We start from the raw sequence: 15,647 nt of genomic DNA on the forward strand, positions 1-15,647 counted from the left end.
TACGTTGATAGATTAAAAATATATAATTATCATGAATTAATTTATAACAGAAGCTCATGACCTTAAAGCATTTAACTCTGGTTCAGAGCTGGAGAAATTTCCTTATTTGGATGTAACATAGCTCGCACATTGTCCTGCGCATGCAGATTCGATCTTACTTTTGTCCATATTTGGGCATAAAATTGGTGTCGTAAAATCCCCAGCGTTGTTTCAAGGAAAAGAGTTGCAAGTTACACGTTTCAAGGTCATGTGCTACTGTTTATAATTAACAATTCCCACAAGCCCGTGATGGATATGAGATGATAGATCGGCATGTAGTCATGCTGAGTTTTCTTAACCCATTGACTCCCGGGGGTTCCCCATTGACCAGTAAAATCGTCTGGCGTGAGACAGAGTAAAATTCTAAGTCTGGCCGGTTTAGGCCAGTTTGGATGTTTAAGGGTTAATATAATCATCTCATGGTCATGGATTGGACTCCTTTTAGGAGCACACCAAATTTTTCTTTTTCCCTCTTTTCTCAATATAGAAGACTTCCTCCTTTTGCCAAGGTTGAAACAACCAAGAAAAATGTTACAAGAGTCTTATTATCTTTTGCATATTATTTTGTTTATTTTTCCAGAGATGAAATATTTGTTGCACCATCTGGGGTCCAAAAAGAGCGGATAACGGTTAGTCATTTAAAACAAAAAAGTTCTCCTTTCTTCTTACTAAATTTTTTGTCTGCCAAACAACAACGGTATTGTGGTACAGTAACTTTATTGAAAAAAAATAATATTTTCCGTAAATACCAATGTGGGATCCATACTTGCAGATAAACCACACTACAAGTTTTCTCAGGAATATTAAAAACTAAGACTAGTCATTTCTAAAAGAAAGTGAAGTGCTGCAAAAATAAAATCAGTTACTGTAACAATGGAAATGTATTTTTATATTTATCAAAAAAGTTAAATGATCACTATATTGTCGAAAGTACAGGTACATGTTTACAGGAATCGACAAACAACCAATTGTCTGTTACACAAGCAGAAGATGGAAACCATATTAATATAACTGTTACAGTAAGGTAATATCAGGGGTTTAAATAAAATTTCCTACAAGTGGGTAGAAAAATTTATTGAAAGGCCAGAAAGGTCCTTCATTAGTAGGGGGGTCCGGGGGCATCCTTCCCCAGAAAATTTAGAAATTTATTAATGATTTCAAAACCTTTTCCAATGCTCTTGCAGTGATAAGCAGTATCTCAGATTCCCAGAACTCTTTTTTCGTAAAAAAACTGCCAGTTATCCACTCAAGTTTATAGTTCACGCATGAGAAAAGTTAACAAAAGTATAGCATCAAACTAAAGTCCAGTGCTAACAGAAAAGAAATACACCACTCTTGTTTGATCAGCTCGCAAGAAATTCCACACAATTCTAATTCATTTGAGAATTTATGTTAATTATGGTTTTCTTAGTTATTGAACAAACAGATCCATTTGACCTAAGCTTCTCCGGGCCTCTCTTGTGACAATACCCTGATTCAAAATCTGCATTTCACCTTTGCCTCGTTTTGTAGATTGTAGTATATATATTTATTATTACTAGTAGTAATCTCGGATTATTGAAGTGTGCCGACAGTTGCTTAGCCTGTATTTCCTTAGGTTTCCAAGCTAGAAGACTAAGCATGTGACAAAAAGAAACTGATCAATATGCACACAAGAATCCTTGAGAGGGTGCCCCTGCAAACAACAAAAGAATCTTTAGGGAAGATATTTTGGCAAGACCACAATCACCCAGTCTGAACAAAATTAGGATCCATTCTCCTTCTGTTAATGGCAGTTGTGCAATGTGATTTAATTTATTCATGTATCTCGTGGCACGAAAAAGAATGAATCGATTTTTTAAAATAAATATGGACACAGTTCTGTCACGCTGTTGCATATGTCTTTGCATTATGCTAGCTCCATTTTTTTTTTGTGCGAGTTCTCAGAAAATATTAGATTTTTTAAGACACGTGCTTTGTAATTTGGAAGCTATAGTCTTCCCTGGCAGAATAGCTTTCTTGTTTTACCTGGTTATTGCTAATAATCAATTGGGTACACTGATGAAGTAGGGCCTTACTTTTCGACGTCTTTGAGTCAAGGGAGAATAACTGAACCAAACAAGGCCCCACAGATCTGAACAAATACACTTGTCAATCTTCTGCCTTCAAGATTGAGACATTGTCTACATCTGTGCAACTGAACTTGAGAGTCTAATGCCTTTACAGCATGCAAACAGCATTAGAATTATTCAACATATCAGGGCTCGAAATTAACGAAAAAATCCAGCCGCAATTTGCGACAAGATACAAAAATTTAGTTGCAATTTCGCAAATTTTAGTCGCAAAATCGCCGCACTGCACTGTTTTGTCAGCGGTTTAGCAAAAAAATGTGAGCCCGCAATACTTGTGTGTAAAGAAACCACTAAAAATGGTGAATGATCAAAGGAATGGAGCTGTGCACATAACATCGCAGCTAAATTACTCTACAATTACGCTATCTTCAGAGAAAGTTCACAGCGAGAAACAAAATAATTTTGTCATTTATTCAGGGCTCGAAATTAACGAAAAAATCCAGTCGCAATTTTGCGACAAGATACGAAAATTTAGTCGCAATTTCGCAAATTTTAGTCGCAAAATCGCCACGCTGCATTGTGTTGTCAGCGGTTTAGCAAAAAAATATGAGCCCGCAATACTTGTGTGTAAAGAAACCGCTGAAAATGGCAAATGATCGAAGAAATGGAGCTGTGCACGTAACATCGCAGCTAAATTACTCTACAATTACGCTATCTGAGAAAATTCACAGCAAGAAACAAAACAATTTTGTCATTTATTTACTTATTTATTTATTTATTTTAGCGAAAGTAGCAGCAAAAGTGGCAACTGCTAACCCTTTTGTTTCGAAAGAGCGAGGGTGACAACAAGTAGCAAATTTGCGACTTCTCCAAATGTTTTAGTCGCAAAGGGAAAAATTAAGTCGCAAATGCGACTGTATTGGTCGCAATTTCGAGCCCTGTTATTTATTTTAGCAAAAGTAGCAGCAAAGTGGCAACTGCTAACCCTTTTGTTTCGAAAGAGCGAAGGTGACAACAAGTTGCAAATTTGCGACTTTTCCAGATATTTTAGTTGCAAATGCGACTGTATTGGTCACAATTTCAAGCCCTGCATATATACATAATTTTAAGGTGTCTAAGTGATGACATTTTGTATCTGTTGCAATTTATTAATTTTTATAACATGTAATTCAAACACTGAGACTGCTCTTTGTCATTTTTATTAACATCCTCTACTTTCTAAAAATTTTTTTTCAGTCTGAAGACATGTTTGTGTGTGATTTGGAGGAAAATGAACTGTGTTCTCCTCCCCCAGCGTAAGTAATAGCCAACCTGTCAACTTCTCATAGTCATCATCATCATTAATAATAATAATTATTTTTTATTTGTTGTCGCACATGGTACATGTTGCTTATCAAACCACCACTCTGTAGACAACATTCTTGATGTCTTTTGTTCTGCATGTGGCTTCCTTGACTTTGAAGCTGAGCCTTTTTTGCTGACAGATTTGTCCATTTGGCCACTGTGTGGTGGCTAAAGAGGCATGCAAACAAAAAAAAGTAGCGAAAAATTGTAAAAGGTAATTTTTTGCAAAATTTGTAAAATTCGCAAGGCAGCTGTGGTGGCTAAACAGGCAAAGACAACAAAGTGGCGAAAATCGTAGAATGCGAAAAATCGTTGAGGTTGTGATTTTTTGCTAAATTTTGCAAACATGTAGCTCTAATGGCAATTTTGGTTGCTTTACAGAATTTCGCAAACCAGTGAAACATCCAAAAATCATAAAACTTGTAGTTGCATTAAATCCTGGACATAAGTGATTTTGTGGGGAGCAGATTTAGGAAGGAATGAATGAAGGAAGAAACATTAGGAAGGGGAACCAGGAACCCACCCTAGTTCCCTTGTGCTTCTGCGTCATGCTTAACATGCTCCTCACAAAACCAACAAAACCAGCAGCTGTCCAGGCTTATTTGTCATTACAGAGAAGATGTTGGGAGAAAAATCTGCCATTTGCAAGGTCTTCCTGTCCGTGTAAAGATCAAGGCATTAGGGACCTTTAGATCGGAGGAGGAGGATGACTATGAGTATGAGTTTTCCGTACTGAGCTTGTGCATATGGTTTGGAGCCGGACATTTTTTGAAGTGAGCATGCTCAGAATGGAAAACTCATACTTGTAGTCGTCTGGTTGTCCTCCGATCTAAAGCTCCCTATTTTCTAATGGCAAAGCAAAGTACATGTAGCTCCTTCTCTGAGCGCTGGTACTGCTGGGAATGGAACCCACTTCCTCCTTCTATGCAGTCTGATGCCATTTCAATCTATTGTAAGACACTTGGTGGCAGTACAAAGTTCCAAGTAAGAGATAGCTCTCTGTCCTGAACCCCAGGAAAAAGCTGGAAACTTGCCCAGGAAAATGAATGCATCCCAACCTAAACTAACTACAGTGAGTTCTAAACTGATCGAAAACCAGCACGTGGAAGAAACAGAGATTATGTGATCTAAGAATGCATTCAATAGAAAACTTGACTGTTTTGAAGACAACGCTCCAAAACCGAACAATTTCATCTGGAATGTTGCCTTTTGATTCATTAGGAGGTCGAAAATTTAACTTGTTAAGTTGATGATGACTCGCTCATTGTCACCTTTGATGATTTATTCACTTGTCTTTGAATTTGATGTTCTCTTACCTTGTTGTTATTTTTCCTTTCTGACAGAAAGAAACTTAAGAAAAGTCAGTGCACTCCCCTTTTCATGAATGCTTACACAATAAGAGGTACAGTAAAGTTCTGCCTTCTTATCATTGTACTTACAAAGACAGGGATGCCAAAAGAAATGGAAGGGAATGTAACAAAGTGGAGCCTGGTTCTGGGACTTCATGCCTTGTCCTTATTTACCAGAGAAAGTTTTAGATACAGTCTGCGATTAGGGAGATAGCCAGCAATATTCTTGGTTTTCACTCACATGATTAGCAGCCATGCTGCGTTTTTTTTTTTTTTTTTACCGAAACAAAAGAAAGCGTTTGTATAAGAATTGCACTGATTTCCCAGGTAATTAATTTTGGACAGCAAACATGGCTGGTCAAAAGTTCACCATGAAAATGACTCCCCTTGAAAAAACTTCTTCGAATTTATTCTCATGAATGATTCATGGTTGTTGTAGGCGTGAAAAAGGTCATAGAAAGTGATTTCTGCGCAGCTTTGGGAGGAAAATAATTAATAGGGAACCTATGTTTTCCTTTTTAACCTGTCTTCACACAACCACATTTATATTGCTAAGTATCTTTTCACTATTAGAAAGTAGAGACGGTTAGTTTAAAAATCTGAGAGACACTACCGTCCTGGCATGCGAAATGTTCACTTCCGTTTGCCCTTCGCAACCGGAAGTAAGATGTTTTCCTTTTTAACCTGTCTTGACACAACCACATTTATATTGTCAAGTATCTTTTCACTCTTAGAGAGGAGAGGCGGTTAGTTTGAAAATTTGGGAGACACTACTGTCCTGTCATGCGAAATGTTCACTTCCGTTTGCCGTCCGCATCTCAATAATAGGGATTTTAAGCACGCGCGTTTTTGAGACGCGGACGGCAACCGGAAGAGAACATTTCGTGTTCCAGGACAGTGGTGTCTCCCACATTTTTATACTAATCATCTCTAATGGAGAAAAGATACTTGGCAATGTTAATGTGGTTGTGTGAAGACAAGTTAAAAGGGAAAACAGCTCACTTCCGGTTGCCGTCCACCTCTCAAAAACGCGCGTGCTTAAGGTGATTCCCCGGTTTTGCATTGCGCATTCCTACTGCGCACGATTTTTGCGTCATCAGCACGCGCACATGAGCGCGCGCGCGTACAAAACATAAGGGATTTCCCTCAAACTAAGCTCGATAGCGAGATAAAAGCTCCTTTTCTCTTAAACGAGCACGGTGACCCCCACTTTTTATTTTATAAATTCAGTGAGAACATTATCCGCAATAACTGAGAAAGAATTTGGCAGAAATCTATAGCTACTTTTTTGGCAAATGAAATAAATGCTACAGATAGAGACGTAACGGGCCCAGCAGAGCAAGTCCAAATTATGTTTCCTTTAAAGGATAAAAATATCAATTAATAATGCAGGGTATTTGAAGCCATTTTTTCTGGGACGTAGATGAATAAGCAATCAAAGAAAGTTGAACTCTGTTTGATATAGCACGCCGCATTGAAAAATAATCGATCTTGTTTGTTGTGCACTGAGATAACCAAAAGTCACCTAAATAACCATATTTGTCAGCATCGTGGCATGAAAACAAGCACGGTGACCCCCTCTTTTTATTACCTTTTTAACATCTCCTTGTACTGTAATGTCATCATACCAAGTTTCATCGGAAATCTATGACGGGTTCTTTTACCCGGGAATCACCTTAAGCTCCCTAAGTTCCCTGCCGGCATAACCATGTTTAGAACCTTCCTCCTTCCCCCGAGATAGTTGACATAAAGGCTTTTCTTTTCTTTACAGGGGCAGGGGCTGTCATTCATACACACTCCAAACACTGTGCCATGGCCACGTTGTTGTATCCTGGAAAGGAATTCCGCATCACACATCAAGAGATGATTAAAGGAATGAAAAAAGGAATAAAAGGTGTCAATTACAGGTGAGCTCACGGTTTCATAGCCTTTGTACAGCTGCCCGCTCTCCTCAAACCTCTCCGATTATTTATAATAATAATAATAATAATAATAATAATAATAATAACAACAATAATAACAACAACAACAACAACATAGGTTCTTATTAAGCGCATTTCTATATCCTAATGCGCTTTACATCATGATAAGAAAAATAGCCTATGCGACACATTATACATTGAACTTAAGCATAAAAATCAATAGAAAGGAGGTGTTTAAAGGATCCTCCACTCAGAGTTAGTAGTCTACTAACTCTGCTCCACTTTAACAAAAACACTACTTCAAACCAAATAAAATAATATTTACAATCAAGTAGACCAAATCGGCCAACTCAATGTTGTACCCAATTCAAATCTCCCGTAGTTGAGAATCTTTGTGTGTTTTCTTTACAGTATAATGTAGCATTCACATTCAAATGATATTGAAATACTCGGAACTGGGTTTGAATTGGGCACAACATTTAATTAGCCGATTTGGTCTATTTGTTAACATGTTTTCAAATTAAGCTAGTGTTTGAATCCGGGATAATTGAATTTCAGAATCGTTTGTTTTTGATTTCAAATTCCCCGCGGGTCGCCATCTTGAAAAATTGTGACGTGTTACAGTTGCTCAGCTGTTATTATGCGAAATTTCTTGGTGTCAGAACAATGGGGACGACAAATTTGAAAGTGAAAGTGAGCGGTCCTAAAATTCACTTTTTTTTCTGATGCAAACAACTTCTTGAAAACTTTTTAATCAAATTGGATGGCAAATCTCCAGTAGCTTACTCACAAAAACGACAGCAGTGGTCGTCGAAGAGTGTCAACAAAAACCTTGGCAGAATGTCCTTTTTAGGGGTTGTACTCCGTCTACGACATATTTGTTCTACTGACGAAACGGTTAATACTTGAGCAGCCCAACTAAATACATGTACATTTCTTCTCAAACGCGTAAGTTCCCGTTCTACTTGCTTTACAAACCAAAACCTTCCATAAACCTGGGGTTTCATTAGAAATTTTCGCTGGAGATCATCAAAGATTGGCATCTGAGCTTTTTCATGTTTTTGATATTATGAAGTAAGCAGAAAAGATGAAAACTGCCGGGTAAAGTCGTGTTAGAATAATGTGCACAGCCGGTCAATTTGCGCGGTGCCCGGGCTTCAGTACATACAGTGTACATTCATACGTAATTGACCACTCTTCAGAGGGGCTTTTCAGGGCCAGTTAAATACAATCATCAAAACGACAGGACAGAACAACAACTGTTAAGAATCCCAACTGGCCACCGGAGGCAGACCAGTTGGCTATTCACAACTGCAGCGGAGAAGTTGAACTAGGGACTACCAGGATCAAATTCAACTGGTGGTCAGAACGGGCCTTGAACCCGGGAACTGCGGAACTCAGCGCAAGCGCTTTAACCACTACGCCACACTGCCTCCTAAGTAAATTTTCACTATGAGAGACGGTTAGTTTAAATGAATCCCCTGACAAACTTAAACGCATACCTTTCATTACTACCTTTGACTTGTAGCTTCCTTGCATCTCGGACGTCATTGAACAAAGCATTAAATGTCCACCTTCAACCAACAGGCTTTTAGACCATTTCTTTTTGTTATGGAAATTCGCATTGCTTATCGCAGCGATCTGATTGGATGAATTTCAGCTTTGGCTGGATTTTCATATATGAAAACTGTTTCGCGGCACGTGATGCCCGTCGGTTGAAGTTTTACTTCGCTTTTGCTTTAAACACGAAGACTTCGTTCCATGGTCATTACGTTCCATGTCAGTTCTTTCCAAGTTACGATCAGATCGCTTCGCAATTTAATTTTGGAGATCGAAATAGCAGAGTTCTATCGATCTATACGAACTTCAAATCGATCTCCAACGCTTATCAAGTGCGATTACTCAAATAAATTTGATCATGAAAGTTGACTATTTTGTGGAACGATCTGACCGTAACTTGGAACTAACTGACCATAGAACGGAGTGACCGTAATTCTATAAAAGGGCGTGGTGCCTTGGGCACACCCGGCTGATTTGTATGCAACCGAAGCTGCATACAGAGCTCTGTGGTAATTTGTGGAATAATAAGTCCCCTTATGGCAATGTCTCCGTGATATGTTATAAGATGTGATCTGTCGTTCTTTTTTAAATCCCTCGTCCCTTTTTCTCACGCTGGAAATATCTTTTAGGGGTTCCCTCTCTGTGCTGCTGTATGTTGATCGTCGTCTTGGATTATCCGTTGTGCTTGAATGAACTCGAAGAAAAGCAGAGCGCGAAGCGACCCCTTTTACAGTGCGACATCTTGTTTAAGACGTTCTCTTAGTAGTATATATTGAGACCAAAGGATTACTGGTACCATCGTTATCTGTGGCCCGTGATATGGAGACACCCCACCCCAAATTGGGAAGGGTCAAACCTGTTTTATTCTCAACCCGGGGAGGGTAATAGTTTTTTTTGGCAAGGAAAAAATTAATCCATGTCGCTTCTATTTTGTATATACAAGCAAAGCTACCAGTCGAGGTTAATCAAAATTATTTTACAGGTGTCGAAAATTTTACTTATCAAAAAACTATCTTCTCCCAACTAACATAATTGTCTCTCTCGACCCGTGCTCGCTTTCGCCCATATTTTGATATTTCCGCGCGGGGTTCTGGTATAAAATCAGTCTCCGGTGAGGATTCGTCACTTAAGCTACTCGAACTTGAACCGACAACTCGATCTACTACATCACTATATTCGCCGTTTGGGTTCGGGAACCACCCTAGGTCTTCATCTTTCACTTCTCTGGACCTGTGCTTTCACTTGTTCCCGCAGCCGATGTGCCATCAATTGAGTCAGAGGAGTAGCGGGCATCCTTTTTAGAATAGCGAGTCGGCAAACAGCCACAATAGCCACAAGTTGCTCCATCAGACCTCATGAAATCCTCCGATTCACCACAAGCACATTTCCTTCTTTCTATTCCTGGTACATCCTTGCCCATTTTCAAGTTTTCACCGTACAATCACACGCCACGCAATTAACTATTTTGTGCGCAGATGAACATGGTTATATGAGTAACACTTCCAGTTTGTTATTTCCACTTCCGGTTATTTTCATCTTGGATAGGTTGAGGGGGGTGGGGAAGGGTCAGATGTTTTTGTTTGGGTATTTTTGAAGGGTCATGCATTAATGCATTCCAGGAAGTGGGAGGGCTACGACTTTTTAAGAAAAAGAATTCTAAAATACCCCGGCCCACCCCCACCAATAAAAAACGTACCTTCCCTTAGTGTTCGGGGACGAGTCATTGTCTTGTGAGGCTAACTTTACTGTGATACGAACCAGTTTTTCTAATAATGAACTTGACTATTCCTTGTTTTCCACCAGATATGATGAGGAACTTGTGATTCCTATTATTGAAAACACGCCAGAGGAACGAGACTTAAAAGTGAGCTGAACCAAAAGTAGTTTTAGTTGCTAGAGTGCATCTCTTCTTCCCGCCATCAGCTTTTGAAGCGAGTCAAAGTTCAGGGTCATTTCTTACGAAAATTTGTTTTCAGTTGTATCTAAGGAAAGCTTATCTTCGGAAGGGATTTAAGACCGATCCTTTAGTGTTAAGGAGTTTGTCCTTCATTTTGTTCTTACTAACTGCTTTGCAATGCAAGAGTTAGCGAAACTGTTTGTGACGTAAAATCAAGGATGGTCCCATGCCCGTTACTAACTCGGTCGAGGGTCAAATAAAGAGCAATATGCCTGTTGCAGCTAGTGATCACATGGTACAAAAACCGCCGAACTGGAGAGCAAATTGCTCACTGCGTCATCTAAAAGAAAGAAAATTTAAATTAAGTTGCTTTTTTTTTAGATGTCCCAGTGCGCAATTTGCTCTCCAGTCTGGCGGTTTTTGTACCACGTGATCGCCAGCTGCAAAGGGCCCCTTTGGGAGAGTGAGCAATGGCCACTTTAAAGACAACCTTGACGAGAAAGGCAGAAAACGCCCTGAACGAGCGCAATACAACTATATTTTGGTACATTTCTTGGTCCTTCCTGCCCTCACAACGACGTGAAATGTCCAATCATGTGGAGGACTTGCCAAACCTCCACACCCTTCAGGCCAGTTCCACCATTTGTCCATGCCGAACGATTTGGAATAACGGCGCGAAGTGAATGAAATAATGCGAAGTTGTACACCATCGTAGACGTTGTCTTCGTCGTTCCTTCTTAAGCTCTCCAGTTTTGCGAACTTTGCGTCCCGCAATAATATAATTCCTATCGCTTTAGCTATTTTTAGCTCTGGGCTGTTGACCCGTTAGCATAACCTGCCTTGATAAGCTTTTGCTACCTGCGGGTTATGCATGATTATTATTGAAAAATCTTCCATGATAACAAGAGTGGTTGGTTTGTTTGTTTGTTCTGTGCAGCCCGTTGAAAGCGGCAAGTACAAATCACAGGTCACAGGTCACAGGTCATTATTTTACCAATACTGAAACAACTCTAACCATTTACTAATGCTAACATTAGACCCAAACGCTGCCTTTGTTTAGGCCTGCGGTTAGCTGAAGGAGGCTCGAAAGGGTTTCAACACTTAGAAGACTCTCTGTTGAGATCGAATAACGCTACAACACTGTATCGCGTAACAGCAATGTTATGGTACCATATAAATCACCGATTATTTCCAGACAAGATGTGATCATTATTGTGATGTAATTAGTTACCTTGGCAACGGGAAAGCCCAGTAAAAATACCCTATATTTGGGATTTACCCCAATATTGCCAATACATGAAAGAACGTTGTGGTGCCGATCCTTCTAATAAGAGCGTCACTTGGAAGAGTTGAAACTGGTTCGAGCCTTCTTTATGAGTGTTTAGGATTCTTTCCATACATATATTGCCGGTTAAAACCGTGACAATGACCTGTGATGTGTGTTTTGTCCCTGCCGCAGTAAAAGCGAACTGCTTTTGCAAAAATGGTAAAATATGTTTGTTCTGTTTTGAGAGATTTAAGTTAGCAAACACTTGAATTTCAGTGCGTTTCAATTCTGTCGTTTTTGTTTTTACAATCCAGGAAAGCATGGCCAAAGCCATGGAGGAATATCCCGATTCTTGCGCGGTCCTTGTTCGCCGGCATGGTGTTTACGTATGGGGAGACACGTGGCAGAAAGCCAAAACTATGTGAGTACGGAGAATAAAATGCTTAGGACATCGAGCGCATGCGCATGAAAAAGACCACGTGTACTCGTGGGTGTTTAAAGGTAACGATACGGCGGCCATGTTGGTTTAACTAGCCCTTGTATTCGTGTGCAAATATAGCCTCTATTAGATCAGAGGAAGAATACCAAGTTAAATGTAGTTGCAACTTTTGAATCTTCTGTACAATGCTGTCTGGGTTTACACGCGGTTCAAGTTGTTTGAGAAACGGTAGTTCTAATCCATTTTACAGCTGTAACACAACACCCTTAACTACTGGTGCTGACAGTGAATTGAATCCGGGATTAGAATAAATACGACATCAAATAACCACGTCCTTGAATTTTTGAATGGTGACAATTATTTCTGGCGTTGTTGGAAATGGGAAATTTTTGCCCGACATCTTGGTCTTGTGGCCTGATTTAAAACTGGGTAAAACTTAAAGCAACAGAAAAAAAATCGCCTTCTTCGTCTTGAAACTGTTTTTCGCGCGGTAGCTCACTTGGTATTTCATTGGTGTTTATATAATAAATGAAATCTGCTCGTGGTCAAACGACACTCGCAGTTTTTTATGCTTCATGTGTTGTTTATTTGTTCGGCACTTAATCATTTCAAAGCGGGGATTGTTGTGGGAAACGGAGTTTGATTTCATCAAACGAGTTGACGATAAAGATAAGTTAACCCTTTGACTCCCAGGAGTAATCAGTAAATGTAAAAAGTAAATGTAAATTCTCCTCACAATTCCAATGAAAGGTCTGTCAGACAGGTATTGAGAATAAGGACTATTATCAGCTTAAGAAGTGTGATCTTTACATAACACCAAATTCTCATGATTACCCAGCAAAGAAATCTGTGGTACTAGTTAGGAGAATGAACGTTTTGATCTTGGGAATGAACTGAAGGGTTAACACCGTAAAAAAGATTTGTGAGCTGACGTTTCGAGCGTGAAGGCCCGGGCAAATTCTTTAACATTTGATTCAACAAAGCTTCAGGAGAGGCCTGTTATTCATTCCCAGGCTGCAGCCTTGGTTGTTACTATGGATACGGACATGGGTACGTCATTGAGCGACCGATTAGTGCGCACTGGCATACCCAACAATAGGGAGCTTAAGCACGCGCGTTTTTGAGACGCGGACGGCAAGCCGGAAGTCAAATTTTTTGTGCTTCGCTCTCCACCGACGCACCAAAAAAGTTGCCCTAGAAACTTACCCCAACATTCGTTTTATTTGGGGTAACTATTCTTGATGCTTGTAGGTGCGAGTGCTTGGATTACCTGTGTGATATCGCTTGTCGGATGAAGCTACATGGCTTAGATCCAACAGCTAAACCTAAAGAAAACAACGACAATGGAATATGAAGGCAAAGTAATTCACATGCGAATTAACCTGGGTCTACTCCATACGAGTCGTGGGGAAGTGTGGTGAAAATCGCGGAACTTTGTGGGTGGAATATTGGGTGTGGTGCTTGGGAACGAGTCACTGACTCGGTGCTTGGACATTTCCTTGGTTTTTACATGATGCCTATGTTGGTGACCACCAAGTTGAACCCTGTACTCATGCTGCTCGTCTTATTTTTGGACGATGACGATTAAAACATGGCTGCTTATTTATGTGAGTGAATTTCAAGTATTAAAGAAGTTACTGGTGGGACTTCGTGAATGTTGTCGAATGGTTTTCCTCTTGCGAAATGACAAAAGGAAGGGTTTACGAAGCTTTGGGAAATACTTGGAACCTTGGTGGTGTGTTTACTAATTTCTTAGTTGGCGAATTCAGCGGCGAGAATCTCAATCTCAGTTTCCTAGTTTGGGGACAACCTTTCCCTTGATTAACAAGCATCAATTAGTGTTAACTGTCCACTCTGCCAGAGTAACAGTAACGCCATGACCTCGGGCCAAATATTTTCTCGTCCGGCCCTCCCACTCAGTCAATCGGGACCTTTAGATTCTAGGACGAGGACGAGAACGAATACGAGATTTGACTGCCCGTTTTTAGGGAAGTACTTTAAACATTTTTAGTATAAACGCACAGGTGATTATACAAAATCGCGCGCTCTCATTGGTTCGCTATCTCGGATTATCGGCCGATAATCACCTTGACGGACAAAATGGCTGCCAGTAGTCGTTTGGCCACTTTAATTGAAGATGTCGGTGAATATGATTCGTCGCTTTGATTCGTCGGTGAATATTCACCTCGACTTCGTCTCGTTGAATATTCACCGATAATCACTTCGCCTTCGGCGAATAGTTGTTAAATAACCCTGACGATTAATCTTACTCTTTGTTAGCAGTATTGGTTGCTCAGTTATTCTTATTGCTGGTAACTGAGCCTTTTCGGTGATCGAAAAATGCCAAAACTGCTGCCGTGTTGTTGACTTGTTTTGACACGACAACTGACAAGTGACGCTGTTGTTCTATGAGAAAATCTTGTACTCGTAGTCGTTCTCGTCCTAGAATCTAAAGCTCTCTAATAAGTACATAATAGACCTTATTCATAAATGGCGGTCACATTTATAATTCTTTTGTCCAAGTGCAAATTAGCCTACCAAGCCTCATTTTAGAGCAAGAATTCTTTTCAATTCATTGTATGGTATCGAGGCTTGGTAGGCTAATTTGCACTTGGACAAACGAATCATAAATTGACTTCCATTTATGAATAAGGTCTATACGGCGTCGAGAGTTCGGTTATAATATGACTGACAATGATGACATTAAAACTCGCTAATGATGTCTGCTGTAGCCTTGAATGGCGACGTGGTGTGTGATTGTTGTCAACACAGAATTGCAAACGTTTTCACGCCTTCTTTGTTTTTTGTTTTTTTTTGCGAGTTTTACAAAATATGTGAGGGAGCGAGACATGCATTAAGGAGGAAAACATTACCTGAAAGCTAACCGTTGTAAATTAGTGTTTTGTCTCTCGCTCTATTTCTGTCAGCTTTACGGTGTTCTTCATTGAAATTTTCTCTTCTTCTCCTTCCTCCGCCTCTCTTATATTAAGGCTTTCTTCGCTTAAATTTCTAAAATTTCGTCGCCTCTTCTCTCGTGCTCTTTCCTGCTCTGTATCCCTTTGCTCGTCACTAATATGATTTCCCGCCAGAAAAACGCGGGTTGCCAACTGCAACGCTGCCACGCGATTTCCCGCGAAGGAAAATTGCCTGAACACTCCCTTGTAGCGGACTACAACAACTTATATACCAAGACTTTTGCTCAAAAAAACGAGCACTGTGATTGCAGTTGTTGCCCGCTCCGGATGTTTTGTTGCGACTGTTGTAGGAAAGTCTAAATATATAACAAAGCACTTAATGTCTGGTCCCTCGGGAAACTAGTTAGTTTTTTTTTCTCTCGAGTCCTGATATTTCCCTCGACTTCGTCTCGGGAAACACGAGGACTCTCGGGACCATACATTAAGTGTCTATTGTAGTTTGAAGAAGCAGAGATCGAGTTATTTTTAGATTGCTATTTCCCACGCAAATTCAGAAGTTAATTTATGCACCTGCGACGTAATTGAAGACATCGCACATTGATTGGCTACATTAGTTTACAATTCGTGGAAAGGGCCAGAACTTGAGATATTAGGGCCGTTTATACGAGGGAAAATAAGCCGCGGCTAACTCTGGCCGCGGCTTACGTAAGCCGTGAAAGGAACTATTTATACGAGTATAAACTCCCCGGCCAGGATAAGCCGTGGCTTGAGAAAGCCGTGAACGTAGATTTTGTACCATTTATACGGGGTGTTCGCAGCTTACGTAAGCCGCGGCTTATTTTCTCTCGTATAAACGGACCTATT

General features: G+C 40.0%; 2 protein-coding genes across 4 annotated transcripts in view; both read left to right on the forward strand.

The window, feature by feature from the left end:
• The window catches only part of LOC138014192 (methylthioribulose-1-phosphate dehydratase-like), a 15,958-nt gene extending 2,440 nt beyond the window's left edge, over nucleotides 1–13,518 (forward strand). The window contains exons 3-9 of the mRNA XM_068861209.1: nucleotides 620–668; nucleotides 3,327–3,385; nucleotides 4,778–4,836; nucleotides 6,555–6,690; nucleotides 10,069–10,129; nucleotides 11,744–11,850; nucleotides 13,120–13,518. Of these exons, the coding sequence (XP_068717310.1) occupies nucleotides 620–668; nucleotides 3,327–3,385; nucleotides 4,778–4,836; nucleotides 6,555–6,690; nucleotides 10,069–10,129; nucleotides 11,744–11,850; nucleotides 13,120–13,222 (574 nt within the window). The 3' untranslated portion in view covers nucleotides 13,223–13,518. The remainder of the gene's footprint in view (nucleotides 1–619; nucleotides 669–3,326; nucleotides 3,386–4,777; nucleotides 4,837–6,554; nucleotides 6,691–10,068; nucleotides 10,130–11,743; nucleotides 11,851–13,119) is intronic.
• Nucleotides 13,357–15,647, forward strand: part of LOC138014189 (uncharacterized) — an 18,459-nt gene continuing 16,168 nt past the window's right edge. The window contains exon 1 of one of the 3 annotated variants that reach the window (XM_068861206.1): nucleotides 13,357–13,475. The gene's annotated coding sequence lies outside the window, so the exon portion shown is untranslated. The remainder of the gene's footprint in view (nucleotides 13,476–15,647) is intronic. The other 2 variants (XM_068861205.1, XM_068861204.1) reach the window with 2 other exon arrangements.

Source organism: Montipora capricornis, chromosome 8, assembly GCF_036669925.1.
Source record: "Montipora capricornis isolate CH-2021 chromosome 8, ASM3666992v2, whole genome shotgun sequence".
NCBI lineage: Eukaryota > Metazoa > Cnidaria > Anthozoa > Scleractinia > Acroporidae > Montipora > Montipora capricornis.